This window comes from Coregonus clupeaformis, chromosome 11 (assembly GCF_020615455.1).
Source record: "Coregonus clupeaformis isolate EN_2021a chromosome 11, ASM2061545v1, whole genome shotgun sequence".
Lineage (NCBI taxonomy): Eukaryota > Metazoa > Chordata > Actinopteri > Salmoniformes > Salmonidae > Coregonus > Coregonus clupeaformis.
This window is the reverse complement of record NC_059202.1, coordinates 41,373,180-41,394,408: the sequence shown is the minus strand read 5'-3', so window position 1 is coordinate 41,394,408 and position 21,229 is coordinate 41,373,180. Positions and strand designations below refer to the sequence as shown.

General features: G+C 44.9%; 1 protein-coding gene across 1 annotated transcript in view; it reads left to right on the top strand.

Annotated features, from left to right (window-relative positions):
• The first annotated feature begins 1,048 nt into the window (after nt 1-1,048).
• Nucleotides 1,049-21,229, top strand: part of LOC121555296 (cellular retinoic acid-binding protein 1) — a 69,761-nt gene continuing 49,580 nt past the window's right edge. Inside the window, exons 1-2 of the mRNA XM_041869117.2 lie at nt 1,049-1,384; nt 8,368-8,546. Of these exons, the coding sequence (XP_041725051.1) occupies nt 1,315-1,384; nt 8,368-8,546 (249 nt within the window). The 5' untranslated portion in view covers nt 1,049-1,314. The remainder of the gene's footprint in view (nt 1,385-8,367; nt 8,547-21,229) is intronic.

Sequence of the window (21,229 nt, the reverse complement as noted above, 5' to 3'; positions counted from 1 at the left end):
TACGGTGCGCGTCGCCAGCCCGGTCCGGCCTGTTCCTGCCACTCGCACTAAGCCAGGGGTGCGAGAAGTCAGCCTGGTAAGGCCCGTTCCTCCTCCACGCACCAAGCCAGGGGTGCGAGTCGACAGACTGGACCAGGGGCACTATGGGGGGTGTATTGGAGGGTGGTGGTCAAGGCCGGAGCCAGAACCGCCGCCGAGGAGGTATGCCCGCCCAGCCCTCCCCTGTTTTGTTTAGTTGAGGCGCGGTCGCAGTCCGCGCCTTTAGGGGGGGGTACTGTCACACCCTGGCTCTGGGACTCATTATGTTGAGCCAGGGTGTGTTCATTCTATGTGTTTATTTCTATGTTGGTAGTTCTGTTGTGTTTATTTCTAGGTTGGTCTGAGTGACTCCCAATCAGAGGCAACGAGTGTCAGCTGTTTGCTGGTTGTCTCTGATTGGGAGCCATATTTAACTGTCTGTGTTTCACTTTGGGTTTGTGGGTTTTTGTTCCTTGTCGGTCTTTGTCACCGTGGACTTCACGAGTCGTTTCTTGTTTTGTATTTGAGTTTTGTGCTTTAACTAATTAAAGTAAAGTATGTTCGTTCAACACGCTGCGCATTGGTCTACTCACTCCTACGACGATCGTGACAGTGGGCCATGAACAAAAACTATTACCATCACAATACACAATCGCCAACAGAAAGTATCAGACATTACTTTAAAATGTTCATTCCATCAAAATTAATTGATTACCATACAAAAATATGAATATTTTACATGAATTTAAAAAACACATATACGCTTGCAAAGGTTGATCATCTAGGTTCTGAATCCCAGTCTAGGTTAGGGAATGACAAGCTTGGTGTGTTCAGATTGTGTGCGATAATAATGGGCTTCTAGGGGGAGGGACCTATAGTGAGTCAGATTAAAATACACTTGCTATAACTAGTGGCAGAGACAAGGTCGAAGCCGACACTAAAGAGAGAGAGACAGAGACAGAAACAGAGACAGAGAGAGACAGAGAGAAGGACTAGAAGTGAGATAGAGGGAGTAAAAGACACTAAGAAAAAGGTTGTGTAAATGAGGAAGAAAGACACTTGCTTTATCTCGTGGCAAGGAGGAGATTGACGCTACCACACAGAAAGGAAGATAGAGAAGGAAGACAAGAGAGCGAGATTGAGAGAGGCAAAGATTGTGCGTGGAGAAGAGTGCAAAGGAGGAGAGGAAGGGAGGAGGGAGTGTGTGAGAGCGAGAGAGGGAGAGAGGGCATAGGAAGAGCAGAGCGCAGAGCAGGTTCTTTTGCAGGCACAACCTTACTGTCAGCCCCAGCAGAAATGGCCAACTTTGCAGGCACCTGGAAAATGAAGAGCAGTGAGAATTTTGATGAACTTCTCAAAGCACTTGGTAAGCCCATTCTTGCCATTTTGTCTCTCTCTCTCTCTCCATCCCTCTCTTTTTTTTTCTTCAGTAGCCTGCCCAGTGCATCCCTGCGTGAGTTTTAGCCTATTATCCATCATGTGCATAAAAAAAAGAAGCTTTTATTATTGCTTCACTTCCAACAGTATGCTAATTGTCTTCTCTTATCTAAAAGGGTAGGGAAAGAGCATAAAGCAAGCTGTTACGGGAAGCCTTCCCCTACAGAAGATGTGTGAAAAATTGGATATAGAAAGACAATGATATACCAATAGACATGGTATTGTTACAGCCGGGGTCCGGCTGCTGGCTGCATGTGCATGGGAACAACATTATTCAAGAATTAAAGGCAGAGTGAAGTCGAAAACGTGATTTTCCTGTGTTTTATATATATTTCCGCACTATGAGGTTGGAATAATACTGTGAAATTGTTTAAATTATGATAATGCCCTTTTAGTGTAAGAGCTGTTTGAAAAACCGCCTGAAATTTCAGCCTGTTTTGGTGGGGTGGGATGGAGTTATGTTTCACTATATTGGATCACTCCAATATATTGGTATCCCTCCACGGCGGAGGGATACATCCGAGGTGAGGATTTACCCCTATATATACAGTGAAGGAAAAAAAGTGTTTGATCCCCTGCTGATTTTGTACGTTTGCCCACTGACAAAGAAATGATCAGTCTATTATTTTAATGGTAGGTTTATTTGAACAGTGAGAGACAGAATAACAACAAAATAATCCAGAAAAACGCATGTCAAAAATGTTATAAATTTATTTGCATTTTAATGAGGGAAATAAGTATTTGACCCCCTCTCAATCAGAAAGATTTCTGGCTCCCAGGTGTCTTTTATACAGGTAACGAGCTGAGATCAGGAATACACTCTTAACATTTACATTTACATTTACGTCATTTAGCAGACGCTCTTATCCAGAGCGACTTACAGTTAGTGCATACATTATTTTATTTATTTTTCATACTGGCCCCCCATGGGAATCAAACCCACAACCCTGGCGTTGCAAACGCCATGCTCTACCAACTGAGCTACCTCCCCTACCCTGGACGACGCTGGGCCAATTGTGTGCCGCCCCATTGGTCTCCCGGTTGCGGCCGGCTACAGCAGAGCCTGGATTCGAACCAGGATCTCTAGTGGCACAGCTAGCACTGCGATGCAGTGCCTTAGACCACTGCGCCACTCGGGAGGTTGGGCCACTTAAAGGGAGTGCTCCTAATCTCATCTTGTTACCTGTATAAAAGACACCTGTCCACAGAAGCAATCAATCAATCAGACTCCAAACTCTCCACCATGGCCAAGACCAAAGAGCTCTCCAAGGATGTCAGGGACAAGATTGTAGACCTACAGAAGGCTGGAATGGGCTACAAGACCATCGCCAAGCAGTTTGGTGAGAAGGTGACAACAGTTGGTGCAATTATTCGCAAATGGAAGAAAAACAAAAGGACTGTCAATCTCCCTCGGCCTGGGGCTCCATGCAAGATCTCACCTCATGGAGTTGCAATGATCATGAGAACGGTGAGGAATCAGCCCAGATGTCACGATCATCGGATATAGAGGACCAAGGCGCAGCGTGGAAGGTGAACATACTTATTTATTAAATGATACACGAACAAAACAACAAATCGATACGTGACGTCCACAGGTGCAAAACACAAACCAACACGGAACAAGATCCCACAAACACTGTGGGAAAACCACCTGACTAAATATGGTTCCCAATCAGAGACAACCAGCAACAGCTGATACTCGTTGCCTCTGATTGAGAACCACTCTGGCCAACATAGATATACAAAACTAGACTAGACACAACGAGCACAAAACATAAACTCTACACACCCTGGCTCAACTTAAAAGAGTCCCTAGAGCCAGGGCGTGACACCAGAACTACACGGGAGGATCTTGTCAATGATCTCAAGGCAGCTGGGACCATAGTTACCAAGAAAACAATTGGTAACACACTACGCCATGAAGGACTGAAATCCTTCAGCGCCCGCAAGGTCCCCCTGCTCAAGAAAGCACATATACATGCCCGTCTGAAGATTTCCAATGAACATCTGAATGTTTCAGAGGAGAACTGGGTGAAAGTGTTGTGGTCAGATGAGACCAAAATGGAGCTCTGTATCTTCCACCCGTGGTTTGTCGTACTTCTGTTTCGTTAGCGTTACACTACGACTCCGTGAGCATTCTTTAGTATAGTGGCTGCACAAACTGTAATTTACCATACACAACTTGCCGACTGGCTTGTTCTATGTGTGTGTTGTGAATAGCTTTAACATGCTGTTCCCCAAGCCATAGGCGCGATTTCTCTGCTAATTACCCTGCAGGGTTTTTTCTTCTTATTTCCTCTGCAGAGTGTAAGAGTATTGTGGTGGGCTTTCCACTACGTTGAGACATTAACTTTAGAGTTTCTTAATGGAGTTACTCCATCATATGGTGCTGTTTTTGCTGCTTTGATATTAAACCGGCTAGGTAATATTGCATTTGGCGTAAAACAAAAAAACAAATAAATCAAATCCATTACCTGGTTACACGGGTCTACCCCGATAATTTATCACTCACCGGGTTCCTATTCCTCCAAGCGGGTCACGACATAAGCTCTCCGTGGCCTTGTTGGCTTGGCTGAGCTTATGGCTTCCCTTTGTGACAGGTGTGATGGTGGCATCCCCCCTCGGGATCCGCATACCTCGTGTATGTACTGCCTGGGTTTGAGCAATGCGGAGAGGGCGGTGGAGCGCCCTACAGGATGCCTGTTTTGTGTGGTGTTCTCAGAACGCCTGTGCCTGGCGCAATTGGAGGCCATGTGCGAGTGGGTCGGCCAGGCTCGGGCTCAGGTTCAGGCTCAGGCTGGGGACGAGCTCCCTTCCTCAGGAGTGGTGCGCCAGCGAGCTGTTAGTCCCTCTACTGGGCCCAGTACCCCTCCCAGGAAGCGTGGCCGGAGCCACCGCAGGCAAGAGGCAGGAGTCGGACCGCTGGGATACCTGGAATAGAGGGCGCATGCCCTGCGTCAGAAGGTTGATAGCTTCAGTGGTGACGACAGCTGTTCCCTGTTGGCCAGTGATAGGCTGTTCCTGGGGGACGATGCTGGCACTGTTCACCGTCAGAAGCCGGCAGCCAAGCTTCTTCGCCCCCAGCGGCTCGAGAGGCTATGAGGAACCTACTCACTCGGGTAGCCACTGCACTGGACATCAAACTGGTGGACAGTGATGACTCTCCATCTGCAGTCTCTGCTGAGGTCCACGAGGCCTTGCAGGAGAGCTGGGTCTCTGCCAGGGGGTGCTTCCGACTCACAGCAGAGACTGGACCATGGAGTTATGGTGTGGGCGTGGAGTCACTCGGCCTCCAGGAGTACCCGACCACGGACACCATGATACCTGCTATGGTCCTCCCGGACCAGGAGATTATAGGGCGGAACCCGCGACTGAATCCGGGACCACCCCCACCCCCAGAGTCTTTGATGCAGACTTGAAAGCCACATATCGGTCCCTCTGCTCTCTTACCAATGCGGCCATGCTGCTGTAGGCCTACCTGCAGACTCTGTTGCCCCGGCTGCAGGAGGGCACAGAGGAGCTCCTCCGGGAAGCGATGGAGGTATCTCGCCTGCTTTCCCTGCTCCAGAGTGATGTGGCCTGCGCCATCGGACGGGCCATGGCGCAGGTGGTTACCTCCCTGCGCAATCTCTGGCTGGCCCAATCCCGTCTTCCAGCTGCTCTCCAGAGCACATTTGCCCCTCTCCCCATCACCCCAGGGCTGACGTTCGCCACCCACATGCACCCGAACGATGGGGGGGTTCCCTCTCCTGCCCCATCGCCTCGTGCTGAGGGACGACAGCGGGGAGGGGCACAGCATTCAGTGAAGCAACAACCTGTCAACTGTCACCGCCATAGGGACGTGCCTGGGGGACCCAGGCGCTCGGGGCGCCAGAGGAGAGGCGGGCCCCGGCTGGACCCCTGACACACCCTTCCCCGGCCGCTTCTCCCAGTCTCAAAGGGCAAAGTGGGAGGAGGGTGTGTAGTCCCCCTGGGTGATGCTCGAGGGGTACCGACTCCAATTCCGGTGCCGGCCACCCGTCCTTCAGGGGCCTTCGTGTCACCACGGTGGCCGACTGATTCTGGACCTCTGCAACTTCAATGGGTACTTGAAGGTACTGGAGGATCCACATGCTCTCCCCAGCCAGTGTGTTGCAGGCCGTGTCCAAGGACCAGTGGTTTGTGACGCTGGACCTGAGGGATGCGTACTTCCATGTTCTTGTTCACCCAGCTCATTGGCAGTACCTCCGATTCGCTTTTGAAGGGACGGCTTACGAATTTATGGTTCTTCCCTTCGGCCTCTCCTTGGCACCCCATACTTTCACAAAGTGCATGGACACTGTCCTGGCACCTCTCACGTCCTGAGGATTGTTGATCCTCAATTACCTGGATGATTGGCTGATTTGTGCCACGACCAGGACCCAGCTCCTGTCAGATAGAGACACGCTCCTGACCCACATTGGCGGACCCCAGCCGTGACACAGGTGTACACGGGAGTAAATCTGTAAATCCTCACCTCGGATGTATCCCTCCGACGTGGAGTGATACAAAATATATTGGAAGTTATCCATATAGCTCACATAACCGTGGTTACATACGTAACCTTCGTTTTTGTCTGTCTGGTGACATCACCAGGCGGCTAATTAGTTAATAGGTCGATAAGAAAGAGAGTTCCAAACCTCTCTGCCAATAACAGCTAGTTTTCAGGTTAACCCTTCCCACTCAGACCACTCCCAGACAGTCCTAGCTAAATTATTGCTTGAGAAATTGCTCTTTGCTAAGAAGCTATGTTTGTTTCTTATTGACCATTTTAAAACAATCACAGTAACTAACTTAATTGTTACCCAGAAATTATATGATATTGACATAAATACATCTGGGACCTTTAACGTTTAAGTAGGGCACGCATTAGCAGTGTCAGTGGGGGTCTCTAGAGCCCTATGGAATTCTCTCCGGTTCTGCCTTGTGTTTTTTTCTCCCTCACTTGCTTTTATTCCTTGCCGTTCATTGTTTAACCAGGTCATTCATTTGTGTGACTGGGTTTCTCGGTGTCTGGACTGTAAGCACTGTGCCGCTCAAGCAACAGGACCGTACATGTCTTATTTTGTGGTTTTGGGAGGAATATTCCCTATGGGGCTGTTTTGGTTAGCTCGTTGCTCAGAGGATGGTTTTGAGTTGTGAGCACAATTAAACAGTATTTAACCCCACGAGAGCCAATGTCAACAAATTTGCTGAGTGGGAAAACTTGTTTAATTGTACACAGAAACATTTTATAGTACTGTCTTTCCAGGTACTAATTAAGTTAACATTACAATTCAATCTATGGCTTTAAAACTGCCCAATTATTTTGCATTCATGAATTTTAAATCAATTACCTGAGTTGATTGAAGTTTACTGACCTTGCTTAGCCTCCACCAAACGGATCCAGTGAACCACTGAGCTTTGATTACATTTTCCCAGTGAGATGTCTGCCAACCCAACACAGCACAGTTCAGCTATAACCCAATAGGGACCATTCTTCCTGGTTAGGACCAAATGGCTCAGAGAGATTGCATGCATTCTGTCTTTTCAGCGCTTCGTCAAGTTGTGCCAACATTAACCACATCTGCCCATGCAGATCATTTGTTTCCTCTTGCATAAGTGGCTGGTCAACTGAGATCCATGCATTAGCCTAATGTGGATTCCGACGGCACTACACTTGCTTCTATCAACATTCCTATAATAATCTGTTGACTTGAAGGAGGGCTGCACTGTGGACCATGATACCGTTTTTTTCTCACCATGGCAGCACAAAAAGAACATGCAGTGCTGTGCGTAGCTTAGCGCTCTGATGTGATGTCAGTGTACATATGCTATACCCTGGTCCAGGGCTCGTTTCGTGGTCTTGCTGGTTGCATTCTATAGATGGTTAAGGTTAGGACTACTGTTAGGACTTCTGTAGATACTGATCGTAGGCCAGTTGCTAAGTGCTGAAAGTATCCAAAGCCCTTGATGATCGATGCATGTTTGAGGGCAACCAGAGAGGGTGAAAGTCTGGGAGTGAGTCCTACTATTTGGATAGCCCACAATCCAACAGTGATTCTGTATCTGTGGCCATTTTGAGGGCGAGATGAGATGGACAGTGCAGGGAGAGACCAGCAAGACCTGTCAGGGCTGTCCTTGAGTAGGAAGGGTGACACATTGGGCGTAGGGGTGGCCAGACAGACTTGCAGAGTGGCACACGGCATGCCAAAGCACTCCCCTCATGCCAGGAGTTTGCCACGCGTCTCAGTCACTGCTTTACATGGCCAGCCCCCAGATTCTCCAAAACCCAATTCGGATCTGGCCCTGTCACACAACAAGTGTTGGTTTTTTTCTCCCTCGTGGCAATCAGGCCAAATACTTAATCTCTCACAAACCTCAGTGCCAAAATTCCTCAGATTTCTCCACAGGTTTTTAGCAACAGATTTATTGAGGCTACTCCCAAGGGCCCAAAGCATTTGTCTTTCTTTCCACCCAAAGTTCCATATACCATTATTTATGCGCTGCAATACATGCTTCTTGGCTAACAACCAGGGGCTGTGGAAACCACAGAGCACTTTCCAGAAGAACAATGCTCTACTATTATGGTTTACCACATTCAATTGGTGTCTGTTGAAGAAAAGCTATTCATTCAGTTGGCCTATCATGGATTTAAAAGTAAGAAAACATACATGATTAAGTATCCAAGAGAAGAGAGTCCACAAAGATTCCAAGAGTGAGAGAGAGTTAGGGAGAGGTGGTGTGGTGAGAGAGGGGTAGGTCGGTGGGGAGGGTCAAGTTGAGTACTGTTTTGGGCTAAATCTTGTCCAGACGAATCTAAGTGGTGGGTGGTGTCTGTCTGTCTGAATCAGGCCTAACTCCCTTTGGCATCTGCCCCCGTCTCCCTTCCTGGTCTGTGCTCTGCCAATCCAGGCGTGAACACCATGCTGAGGAAGGTGGCTGGGGCGGCTGCCTCCAAGCCCCATGTGGAGATCCGCCAGGACGGGGAGCAGTTCTACATCAAGACCTCCACCACCGTCCGCACCACCGAGATCAACTTCCACATCGGCCAGGAGTTCGACGAGGAGACAGTGGACGGCAGGAAATGCAAGGTAATGTGGAAAGGGTATCATCCATAGTGCAGTACAGGTACATGTTGCCCCTTAGTAAGTGTAATGCAAATAGATTTCAATACAACCATATCGGACATGAAGTCAATCATGCAGAAGTTTTGTCTGATTTTGGCAAGTTACACATAATATGCATACATTTTTCTACTCTGTTACATAAACACTTTTCTTAGTGCATCTTCTTGTTCAGTTCAATGGCTTCCTTGACTATATGTGATACAGTAAATAGAAAACATTTCAGGCAGAGAACTCTGATCACAGCGCCTGATTAAACCAATCTAATATATTGTGCTAATTGTGGGAATGAAACTATTTTCACTGAAATATATTTCTGAATACAGTTAAGAAATATGTGTATGGGTTACCACCACCCATAGAGTTTAATCAGTATGCCAAAACAAACACAGAAAATGTTTGACTATGTTTGGAGGGGGGAGAGAGAGTTACTGTTCATTTGGAATTGGGGCAATTTGTCTTCAGCAGGAAGCAGCCACAGTATCAACTGATGTTAAGAATAGAAATGATACTTTTAACATTATTTTTCAACATGATTCTACTTAATCAGGTAAAAACGACTGAATGAGCCCAAAAATGTGCTATGATTCATTGATTTTAATGACATTAGTGAAATCTTGAAATAAGTTTGTCCTGGCTAGTATCATGCTCCCATCTGAGGAAGTGGATTAAAGGGCTGACACAGATGAGATAGATGGGGCCTCTCGCTAGGCTTTGGCCCATAGGGGGAACTCTCACACAGATCCTTGAATATGATAGTGTTGCATGAAGACTGTGTAGGTAAGCGCTAACAATACAACATAATACAATTGGGTTGCTCCATTATATAATTAATTGCAATTAAAAGCATAAACATACCCCCTGAAATTATCCTTACCTTGATCCCTGAAATTATCCTTACCTTGATCCCTGAAAGGATCCTTATTAGTTCATGTTATGTAACTGACCTGTAGGACACGATCAGAGTAGAATGACTGATGTAAAAGGACAGCTATCAAATAATAGCCAGTATCTTCCTGTGTGTTTCTCTTCCCTTCTGTTCTCATGTGTTCTCAATTTCACCATAAGCTTTGGGACAACCATAACAATTGCCCTGTTAATTTATACCAATAGTTGAATCTCTTGTATAGAGCGTTATAATACTTTTTGTAAGCATTCATAACAGCTCATGGGTCCTTGTAGTCTCGCTTACAGGACTCTTGGCGCTCCCCGTAAGGCGCTTCACCCATACGGTGGCTGTGGGAAGAGACTAGGGTCCAACATAAATTAGCTTACATCAATAAATATATTTATTACACAATAGCATAGTGATTGTAATCCAACCCTCCTCGCTGCCTCCACATAGGGTCGACAGTAAAGTGGACATTCACTTTAATTTGGCCTATCAAGATGTGCTATCTGAACCAAAGGAGCCGCTCAGTCCTTAGCAACCCTAAAGCCATGGCAACCTCTCTCCTTTCTTTGGGGTCGAAAAACAAGCCGTTGTTCAGAATGAGCAGGTCACAATGCCACGTCAGCGCATATGCACTGTGACTCAGCCCTCTTAATCGAATACAAGGCACAGCACCAGTCCCTAGTTACAGATTGATTTTCCACCAACCAATTGAAACTAATAAACTCAACCTCAAGTGCACAAAACAGCTTTTTCTACTTCATTTTAATCACATTAATTGTCCTATCGAATAACAATACCATGATAAATTCTGAATGAAATAAGTTTTTATGCTATTATGAACATTTACAAAATATTGACTTCCACGGCAATAAAAAGGCACTGATGATGGTATAACGTTGAAACGTATGCTTTTCTGTTAGACTTTTCTGCATTCAGCACCTGCACTTTTTTGTACTCACCTTCAAGCATATGGCAAATACAAAAATATTTGTTTCTGTCTCGGTCTCCAGCAAGTTTCCTTGTTTTGTGGTTTGAGTGCGAGTTCAGCATCTCAGAGCCATAATATGCCATCTGCTACAGTTTGAACCAAGTCACATCAGGTAACCTGTTGCATTTAGGACACATCTGAAGAACATGGACCTTCAATTCTAGAGTTAGTAATTTTAAATGCGATTAATATAGGTTTAAGTATTTACCGGCAATCACATGTTATAACAACAGTGATCTTGAATCATATTGTATGGTACGTTAGATCCAAGCTAGTGATGTCACCAGTTTCAGAACAGGCCACTGGGATGATTTTACAAAGACCTGGTAACAGTCACCAAAGCATATCTAGGACACTTGATTCCCCTTGACATAACATTTTTGAAGAATAACAGTTAAATTCCAGAAAAAAGTCCCATTAAAATTCATAGAGAAATGGTATGCAGTGGTATGCATTCTGGTGGCAAGATAATTGGAAATGGAAAGAGGAAAAATGCATAATCGCGCACAGAGACTTTATGTTAATAAAATCATTGCTTATAACTGCTGGGTGAAAATTCATCTCTCGTGGACAGACTATCGAGCATCAGACCAAATTAGGCAAGATTTTACAGGCCATGGAAGAACTGGGACATTTTCAGCTTCCAGGAATTGTGTACAGATCCTTGCGACATGGGGCCTTGCATTATCATGCTGCAACATGAGTTGATGGTGGCGGATGAATGGCACGACAATGGGCCTCGGGATCTCATCACGGTATCTCTATGCATTCAAATTGCCATCGATAAAATGCAATTGTGTTTGTTGTCTGTAGCTTATGCCTGCCCATACCATAACCCCACCGCCACCATGGGGCACTCTGTTCACAATGTTGACATCAGCAAACCGCACCATGGGGCACTCTGTTCAGAACGTGGGCATCAGCAAACCGCTTGCCCACACAACGTCTGCCATCTGCTTGGTACAGTTGAAACCAGGATTAATCCGTGAAGAGCACACTTCTCCAGCGTGCCAGTGGCCTTCGAAGGTGAGCATTTGCCCACTGAAGTAGATTACAACGCCAAACTGCAGTCAGGTCAAGACCCTGGTGAGGACGACGAGCATGCAGATGAGCTTCCCTGAGACGGTATCTGACACAATGTGGAGAAATTATTCGGTTGTGCAAACCCAGAGTTTCATCAGCTGTCCGAGTAGCTGGTCTCAGATGAAGAAGCCAGATGTGGAGGTCCTCGGCTGGCATGGCTGCACGTGCTCTGCGGTTGTGAGGTTGGTTGGAAGTACTGCCAAATTCTCTAAAACGACGTTGGAGGCGGCTTATGGTAAATGTAATTCACTGGCAACAGCTCTAGTGGACATCTCTGCAGTCAGCATGCCAATTGCAAGATCCCTCAAAACTTGAGACATCTGTGTCATTGTGTAGTGTGACTCAAAATGTAAAAAGGCACTCGCACATCTGAGCTGTCTTCAAATCAAATCAAATTGTATTTGTCACATACACGTGTTTAGAAGATGTTATAGCGAGTGTAGCGAAATGCTTGTGCTTCTAGCTCCGACAGTGCAGTAATATCTAACAATTACACAGCACATACCCAATAAACACAAAAAACTAAGGAATGGGATTTAAGAATATATACATATATGGACAAGCAATGACAGAGCGGCATGGACTAAGATACAGAAGAATATTATAGAATAGAACGCAGTATATACAGTGGGGAGAACAAGTATTTGATACACTGCCGATTTTGCAGGTTTTCCTACTTACAAAGCATGTAGAGGTCTGTAATTTTTATCTTAGGTACACTTCATCTGCGAGAGACGGAATCTAAAACAAAAATCCAGAAAATCACATTGTATGATTTTTAAGTAATTCATTTGCATTTTATTGCATGACATAAGTATTTCATACATCAGAAAAGCAGAACTTAATATTTGGTACAGAAACCTTGGTTTGCAATTACTGAGATCATACGTTTCCTGTAGGTCTTGACCAGGTTTGCACACACTGCAGCAGGGATTTTGGCCCACTCCTCCATACAGACCTTCTCCAGATCCTTCAGGTTTCGGGGCTGTTGCTGGGAAATACGGACTTTCAGCTCCCTCCAAAGATGTTCTATTGGGATCAGGTCTGGAGACTGGCTAGGCCACTCCAGGACCTTGAGATGCTTCTTACAGAGCCACTCCTTAGTTGCCCTGACTGTGTGTTTCGGGTCGTTGTCATGCTGGAAGACCCAGCCACGACCCATCTTAAATGTTCTTACTGAGGGAAGGAGGTTGTTGGCCAAGATCTTGCGATACATGGCCCCATCCATCCTTCCCTCAATACGGTGCAGTCGTCCTGTCCCCTTTGCAGAAAAGCATCCCCAAAGAATGATGTTTCCAGCTCCATGTTTCACGGTTGGGATGGTGTTCTTGGGGTTGTACTCATCCTTCTTCTTCCTCCAAACACGGCGAGTGGAGTTTAGACCAAAAAGCTCTATTTTTGTCTCATCAGACCACATGACCTTCTCCCATTCCTCCTCTGGATCATCCAGATGGTCATTGGCAAACTTCAGACAGGACTGGACATGCGCTGGCTTGAGCAGGGGGACCTTGTGTGTGCTGCAGGATTTTAATCCATGACGGCGTAGTGTGTTACTAATGGTTTTCTTTGAGACTGTGGTCCCAGCTCTCTTCAGGTCATTGACCAGGTCCTGCTGTAGTTCTGGGCTGATCCCTCACCTTCCTCATGGTCATTGATGCCCCACGAGGTGAGATCTTGCATGGCGCCCCAGACCGAGGGTGATTGACCGTCATCTTGAACTTCTTCCATTTTCTAATAATTGCGCCAACAGTTGTTGCCTTCTCACCAAGCTGCTTGCCTATTGTCCTGTAGCCCATCCCAGCCTTGTGCAGGTCTACAATTTATCCCTGATGTCCTTACACAGCTCTCTGGTCTTGGCCATTTTGGAGAGGTTGGAGTCTGTTTGATTGAGTGTGTGGACATGTGTCTTTTATACAGGTAACGAGTTCAAACAGGTACAGGTAATACAGGTAATGAGTGGAGAACAGGAGGGCTTCTTAAAGAAAAACTAACAGGTCTGTGAGAGCCGGAATTCTTACTGGTTTGTTGGTGATCAAATACTTATGTCATGCAATAAAATGCAAATGAATTACTTAAAAATCATACAATGTGATTTTCTGGATTGAAGTTGAAGTGTACCTATGATAAAAATTACAGCCCTCTACATGCATTGTAAGTAGGAAAACCTGCAAAATCGGCAGTGTACATATGAGATGAGTAGTGCAAGATATGTAAACATTATTAAAGTGACTAGTGTTCCATTTCTTAAAGTGGCCAGTGATTGCAATAGGCAGCAGCAGCCTCTAATGTGCTAGTGATGGCTATTTAACATCACAGGTGGATGGTGACAATTGAATGAGAAAAAATAAGAAAGCTCGAAGGCCTTGAGGCCGATGCGTAAAGCTTAATAAAGAGCAGTGATACTAGCAAGAGCAGAGTGTGGGTTTCTTCTTCTTTCTCATTGTGTAGTGTGACAAAACTGCACATTTTAAAGTGGCCTTTTATTGTCCCCAGCACAAGATGCACCTGTGTAATGATCATGCTGTTTAATCAGCTTCTTGATATGGGACCAACACTTTACATGTTGCATTTATATATATGTTCAGTGTAGTTCTGGGTTAACTGAGATTATGAGAAAACAAATCGTACTTCTGTGAAAAGGACAATATAAAGGCCAACCCAAATAGTCAACGTTGTATCGTAATGATATGTATGAAAGTCATACTCAATTTCTAGACTGACTGACAGAAGTCTGTAACTCATTGGTTTGAGCATCAGATTTTGGCACTGGGTTCCATAGCCTGTGCAGGACATTTTACACTTCATTGTTGGATCCTAAGAGACAGAATGGCCCCTACAGTCTGTGCCCTCAGGCATGGTGGCTTGACCCAGACATCTCTTTGGCTGCCATTTCTAGGCCATCTTGGGCCTCAGAACACATCCCCATCACCTGTGTCTGGGAATTTATGTGTAGAGCCTATGGGAATGGCTCATGTATCTATCAGTCAGTCAGGTTGCATCTGATCTATCCCTTCATCCATTTCAATTTAAAGTTCTTATCAACTTTTTTGGCTGTTCGTGAGGTGTGAGGATCAATTGCAGATTTGAAAAGGCTCTGCTACCGTCCTTCTCGATACAAGTATCTCCCAGGTATATTTCCTTGGTTAGCTTCAACTCTGCTCCGTAGTAGGCACAGTCTCCAATTAGACGGCGTCCTGGCGGGCTTGTGGCAGGGACCCAAGGGATTACACACTAATCTACCCGAGGTGCACAGACGAGGGCTTCGTCACACTGGCACAAGGTTAAAAGAGCTCTCTAATCAGGGGATTTGAGGGGATCAGGAGGGCCCTTTTCACTTACAGGGGCCGTCCTGTTTCCGCCAGCAGGGTGAAAGTAATAAGGGAGAAAATAGGGGAGGGTTGTCAAACTTTCTTTTGTTGCTTTGGGGAGGGTTGTGTGTTTTTTTTATTTGGCACAGGGGAGGGTAGTGTGTTTTTTCCCTGTTTACATTCACTCGTTTGCTAAAATTTTCCCTATAAACAATGGCTTGACTTACTTTTGATATTACCCTAATAAAGTTTAGAAATGTTTGAAGGTTTGGTATGGTGTGGCTACTATTAAGCTTTAGCTACTGCAGGTCTATGATATGAAGGCAGTGAGCCCGGCGCACCAACTGACTCCGACAGTTGAACTTGAGGTGAGGAAGTCTGTTTCAGGCCTACCAGAGTTACTTCTATAATCGAACAATATGCTTATCTTTATACAAAATGTTCTGATCGAAAATTTACGAATTAGCCTTCTGTACGTCTATATCTGTATAGCAGACACAGAAGCCATCTGACATAAAGAAATGCATGTCGGTATCGTAGCATGCCACCGGCATATCTCTATCGCTCTCTATCTTTCTGGGTTTAGGCCTAAGCTTCTCTTCCATATACAGTGCTTTGCAAAAGTTTTCATCCCCCTTGGTGTTTTCCCTATTTTGTTGCATTACAACCTGTAATTTAAATTGATTTTTATTTGGATTTCATGTGATGGACATACACAAAATAGTCCAAATTGGTGATGTGGGGAATGAAAAAAAAAACTTGTTAAAAAAAATTCTAAAAACTAAATAACGGAAAAGTTGTGCGTGCTTATGTATTCACCCCCTTTGCTATGAAGCCCCTAAATAAGATCTGGTGAAACCAATTACCTTCAGAAGTCACATAATTAGTTAATTAAAGGCCACCTGTGTGCAATCTAAGTGTCACATGATCTGTTATAACATCTCAGTATATATACACACCTACTCTGAAATGCCCCAGAGTCTGCAACACCACTAAGCAAGGGGCACCACCAAGCAAGCGGTACCATGAAGACCAAAGAGCTCTCCGAACAGGTCAGGGACAAAGTTGTGGGGAAGTACAGATCAGGGTTGGGTTATAAAAAATATCCAAAACTTTGAACATCCCACAGAGCACCATTAAATCCATAATAAAAAAGTTGAAAGAATATGGCACCACAACAAACCTGCCAAGAGAGGGCCGCCCACCAAAACTCACAGACCAGGCAAGGAGGGCATTAATCAGAGGCAACGAAGACACCAAAGATAACCCTGAAGGAGCTGAAAAGCTCCACAGCGGAGATTGGAGTCTCTGTCCATAGGACCACTTTAAGCCGTACAGAGTGGCCCAAAAAAATCCATTGCTTAAAGAAAAAAATAAGCAAACACGTTTGGTGTTCGCCAAAAAGCATGTGGGAGACTCCCCAAACATATGGAAGAAGGTACTCTTGTCAGATGAGACTAAAATTGAGCTTTCTGGCCATCAAGGAAAACGCTATGTCTGGCGCAAACCCAACACCTCTCATCACCTCGAGAACACCATCCCCACAGTGAAGCATGGTGGTGGGAGCATCATGCTGTGTGGAAGTTTTTCTTCAGCAGGGACTAGGAAACAGGTCAGAATTGAAGGAATGATGGATGGCGCTAAATACAGGGAAATTCTTGAGGGAAACCTGTTTCAGTCTTCCAGAGATTTGAGACTGGGACGGAGGTTCACCTTCCAGCAGGACAATGACCATAAGCATACTGCTAAAGCAACACTAGAGTGGTTTAAGGGGAAACATTTAAATGTCTTGGAATGGCCTAGTCAAAGCCCAGACCACAATCCAATTGAGAATCTGTGGTATGACTTAAAGATTGCTGTACACCAGCGGAACCCATCCAACTTGAAAGAGCTGGAGCAGTTTCGTCTTGAAGAATGGGCAAAAATCCCAGTGGCTAGATGTGCCAAGCTTATAGAGACATACAGCTGCAAGTATCTTGGGGTAATTGCTGCAAAAGTTACCTCCCAAGTGGCGCAGTGGTCTATGGCACTGCATCGCAGTGCTAGCTGTGCCACTAGAGGTCCTGGTTCGGACCAGGCTCTGTCGTAGCCGTCCGCGACCGGGAGACCCATGGGGCGGCGCACAATTGGCCCAGCGTCATCCAGGGTAGGGGAGGGAATGGCCGGCAGGGATGTAGCTCAGTTGGTAGAGCATAGCGTTTGCAATGCCAGGGTTGTGGGTTCGATTCCCACAGGGGGCCAGTATGAAAAAAAAAAAAGATCATGTATTCACTCACTAACTGTAAGTCGCTCTGGATAAGAGCGTCTGCTAAATGACTGAAATGTAAGAGCATTGCATCAGCGTTGGCAACATTTGTTCAAGTTTCTCGCTGTGTCATTATGACTTTTGGGTCACTTTTAATCTTAACTTAAACTTTGATCCAGCTCCTGTCCCTGTGGTGCGACTCTCTCAGCACTGAATGTTTGTTAGGGACTGATCAAAATTTACTGGAGGGGCTGATCCAACTCAAGGTGTCATAAAAAAAGAAATGCACCCCCCCTCCCCAACATTAAAAATATTGGGGAAATGCACTCTCCCCTTGTACTATAAAATAAATGGAATACCCTCATAGAATTAACTCAAAATAATGTTTACAACCAAAAATAACAATAACTGCAGCGACCCTGTGTTTATGAACGTGGATATCGACTTTGCCACTTCAGCATGCTTTTGTGGCACAGTCGATGCCACGCAGGGCTACGGTCTAGAAGGTTGAGGGTTCGCCGATCACCACAGACGAGATCACTCTCCCTGCCTGTTTAATTACACTACGATCAGAGCCGGCTGCAGACAATGATCAGCTAGGGGGAAATCAGATTTTCAACATTTTGATTCCATATTTATCATTATATAAAATACATGGGAAAAAAATTCCACCAACGGGTTTCTGTGCCAATGCACCACACAACCAAAACATAGCATACCGACTTCGGGCACTTCAATATAAAAAAAGAATGCTTATATACAGAACGATTTTTTAAAAAGTGACCGGGATTGCACAATAAAGTCGGGGACTTATTGCCATTGTGGTCCCTATTCTTTTTATAAATGCATAGACACATTACAGAGATAGAGACGAACAAATGCTCAACCTCCAGATGAGAATGGGGGGGTAAAATTCTTAAAAGCTTGTTTGGCTGGTAGCTTATTCTTTAGATGTTTGAGTCTGCTGGTGAACCATGTGGCACAGGACTAGAGCTCTTGCCAGTCTTTAGGGTGTCTATAGCTAGGTTTCCATCCAATTGGCGACAGCTTTTTATACAAATATTCTAAAATCCTTTCCTGTAGGAAAATATATACACTACCGTTCAAAAGTTTGGGGTCACTTAGAAATGTCCTTGTTTTCGTTGAGACTGATGTTTTGCGGGTACTATTTAACTACTCCCATGTAGTTCTGGGCTGATTCCTCACCGTTCTCATGATCATTGAAACTCCACGAGGTGAGATCTTGCATGGAGCCCCAGGCCGAGGGAGATTGACAGTTATTTTGTGTTTCTTCCATTTGTGAATAATCGCACCAACTGTTGTCACCTTCTCACCAAGCTGCTTGGCGATGGTCTTGTAGCCCATTCCAGCCTTGTGTAGGTCTACAATCTTGTCCCTGACATCCTTGGAGAGCTCTTTGGTCTTGGCCATGGTGGAGAGTTTGGAATCTGATTGATTGATTGATTGCTGCTGTGGACAGGTGTTTTTTATAAAGGTAACAAACTGAGATTAGGAGCACTCCCTTTAAGAGTGTGCTCCTAATCTCAGCTCATTACCTGTATAAAAGACACCTGGGAGCCAGAAATCTTTCTGATAGAGAGGGGGTCAAAGACTTATTTCCCTCATTAAAATGCAAATAAATGTATAACATTTTTTACATGCATTTTTCTGGATTTTTTTGTTGTTATTCTGTCTCTCACTATTCAAATAAACCTACCATTAAAATTATAGACTGATCATTTCTTTGTCAGTGGGCAAACGTACAAAATCAGCAGGGGATCAAATACTTTTTTCCCTCACTGTTTGTATGTATGTATGTATGTATGCATGTATATATATATATATATATATATAATAGGGGTGTAACGATTCGTTTTAACAACGATTCGATTTGTATCACGATTCGTGGTTGTCGATACGATTCAAGGACGATATTGCTTCATTTAGAACGATACGATCCGAAACGATTCAGTGACTTGAAATCGATTCAGTAACCTTTTAGCCAAAAATTAAACCAGTGTGACTGAAATAAATACCTGGATACTGGACAGTGCAGGTGAAGTTTCCTAGATTCCTGTTTCTTGTAAGGACCGCAATGGTGGCTTGATAATTTCTCGCTCGTCGGCTTCTCCTCTGTCGTCCGCCATGCTATGTTTTGTTGTCTTTGCGCCTTTGCGCTGCTGCTGGCGCGGGGCGATGACGTCACGGATAGGCAGACTGAATCGAGTAATGTTTAAAGCCTTTATCATTAAAAGTGCTAAGAAAAAACATCCATATAAAGTCTGACGTGCTTAAATCCAATGGGTTATTTCCTAGTATCGATACAATCGATTTATTACATTTTAAAACGATGTTAGATTGATATATGTTGTCCAAAAGGCCAACTCGCCGAGCACAGATCGATGTAGTTGGATCATAGGAATATAAAATCGATACATCGATGTAGTAGATGGATCGTTACACCCCTAATATATATATATACACACACACACACACACACACACACACACACACACACACACATACACACACACATACATACATACATACATACAGTGAGGGAAAAAATAATTTGATCCCCTGCTGATTTTGTACGTTTGCCTACTACTAAAGAACACCAATAATAAGAAGAGACCTGCTTGGGCCAACAAACACGAGCAATGGACATTAGACAGGTGGAAATTTGTCCTTTGGTCTGGAGTCCAAATTTGAGATTTTTGGTTCAAACCGCAGTGTCTGTGAGATGCAGAGTAGGTGAATGAATGATCTCTGCATGTGTGGTTCCCACCATGAAGTATGGAGGAGAAGGTGTAATGGTGTGGGGGTGATTTGCTGGTGACGCTGTCTGTAATTTATTTAAAATTCAAGGCACACTTAACCAGCATGGCTACCATAGCATTCTGCAGCGATACGCCATCCCATCTCGTTTGGGCTTAGTGGGACTATCATTTGTATTTCAACAGGACAATGACCCAACACACCTCCAGGCTGTGTAAGGACTATTTTACCAAGGAGAGGGATGGAGTACTGCATCAGATGACCTGGCCTCCACAATCCCCCGACCTCAACCCAATTGAGATGGTTTGGGATGAGTCGGACGGCAAAGTGAAGGAAAAGCAGCCAACAAGTGCTCAGCATATGTGGGAACTCCTTCAAGACTGTTGGAAAAGCATTCCAGGTGAAGCTGGTTGAGAGAATGCCAAGAGTGTGCAAAGCTTTCATCAAGGCAAAGGGTGGCTACTTTGAAGAATCTCAAATATATTTTGATTTGTTTAACACTTTTTTGATTACTACATGATTCAATATGTGTTATCTCATGGTGGTGATGTCTTCACTATTATTCTACAATGTAGAAAATAGTACAAATAAAGAAAAACCCTTGAATGAGTAGGTGTGTCCAAACTTGTGACTTGCGAAAGTATTCAACCCCCTTGGCATTTTTCCTATTTTGTTGCCTTACAACCTGGAATTAAAATAGATTTTGGGGGGGTTCGTATCATTTGATTTACACAGCATGCCTACCACTTTGAAGATGCAAAATATTTGTTCTTGTGAAACATACAAGAAATAAGACAAAAAAACAGAAAACTTGAGTGGGCATAACTATTCACCCCCCCAAATTCAATACTTTGTAAAGCCACCTTTTGCAGCAATTACAGCTGCATGTCTCTTGGGGTATGTCTCTATAAGCTTGGCACATCTAGCCACCCATTCTTCAAGGCAAACCTGCTCCAGCTCCTTCAAGTTGGATGGGTTCCGCTGATGTACAGCAATCTTTAAGTCAGACCACAGATTCTCAATTGCATTGTGGTCTGGGCTTTGACTAGGCCCTTCCAAGACATTTAAATGTTTCCCCTTAAACCACTCTAGTGTTGCTTTAGCAGTATGCTTAGGGTCATTGTCCTGCTGGAAGGTGAACCTCCTTCCCAGTCTCAAATCTCTGGAAGACTGAAACAGGTTTCCCTCAAGAATTTCCCTGTATTTAGCGCCATCCATCATTCCTTCAATTCTGACCAGTTTCCCAGTCCCTGCCGATGAAAAACATCCCCACAGCATGATGCTCCCACCACAATGCGGATGGGGATGGTGTTCTCGGGGTGATGAGAGGTGTTGGGTTTGCGCCAGACATAG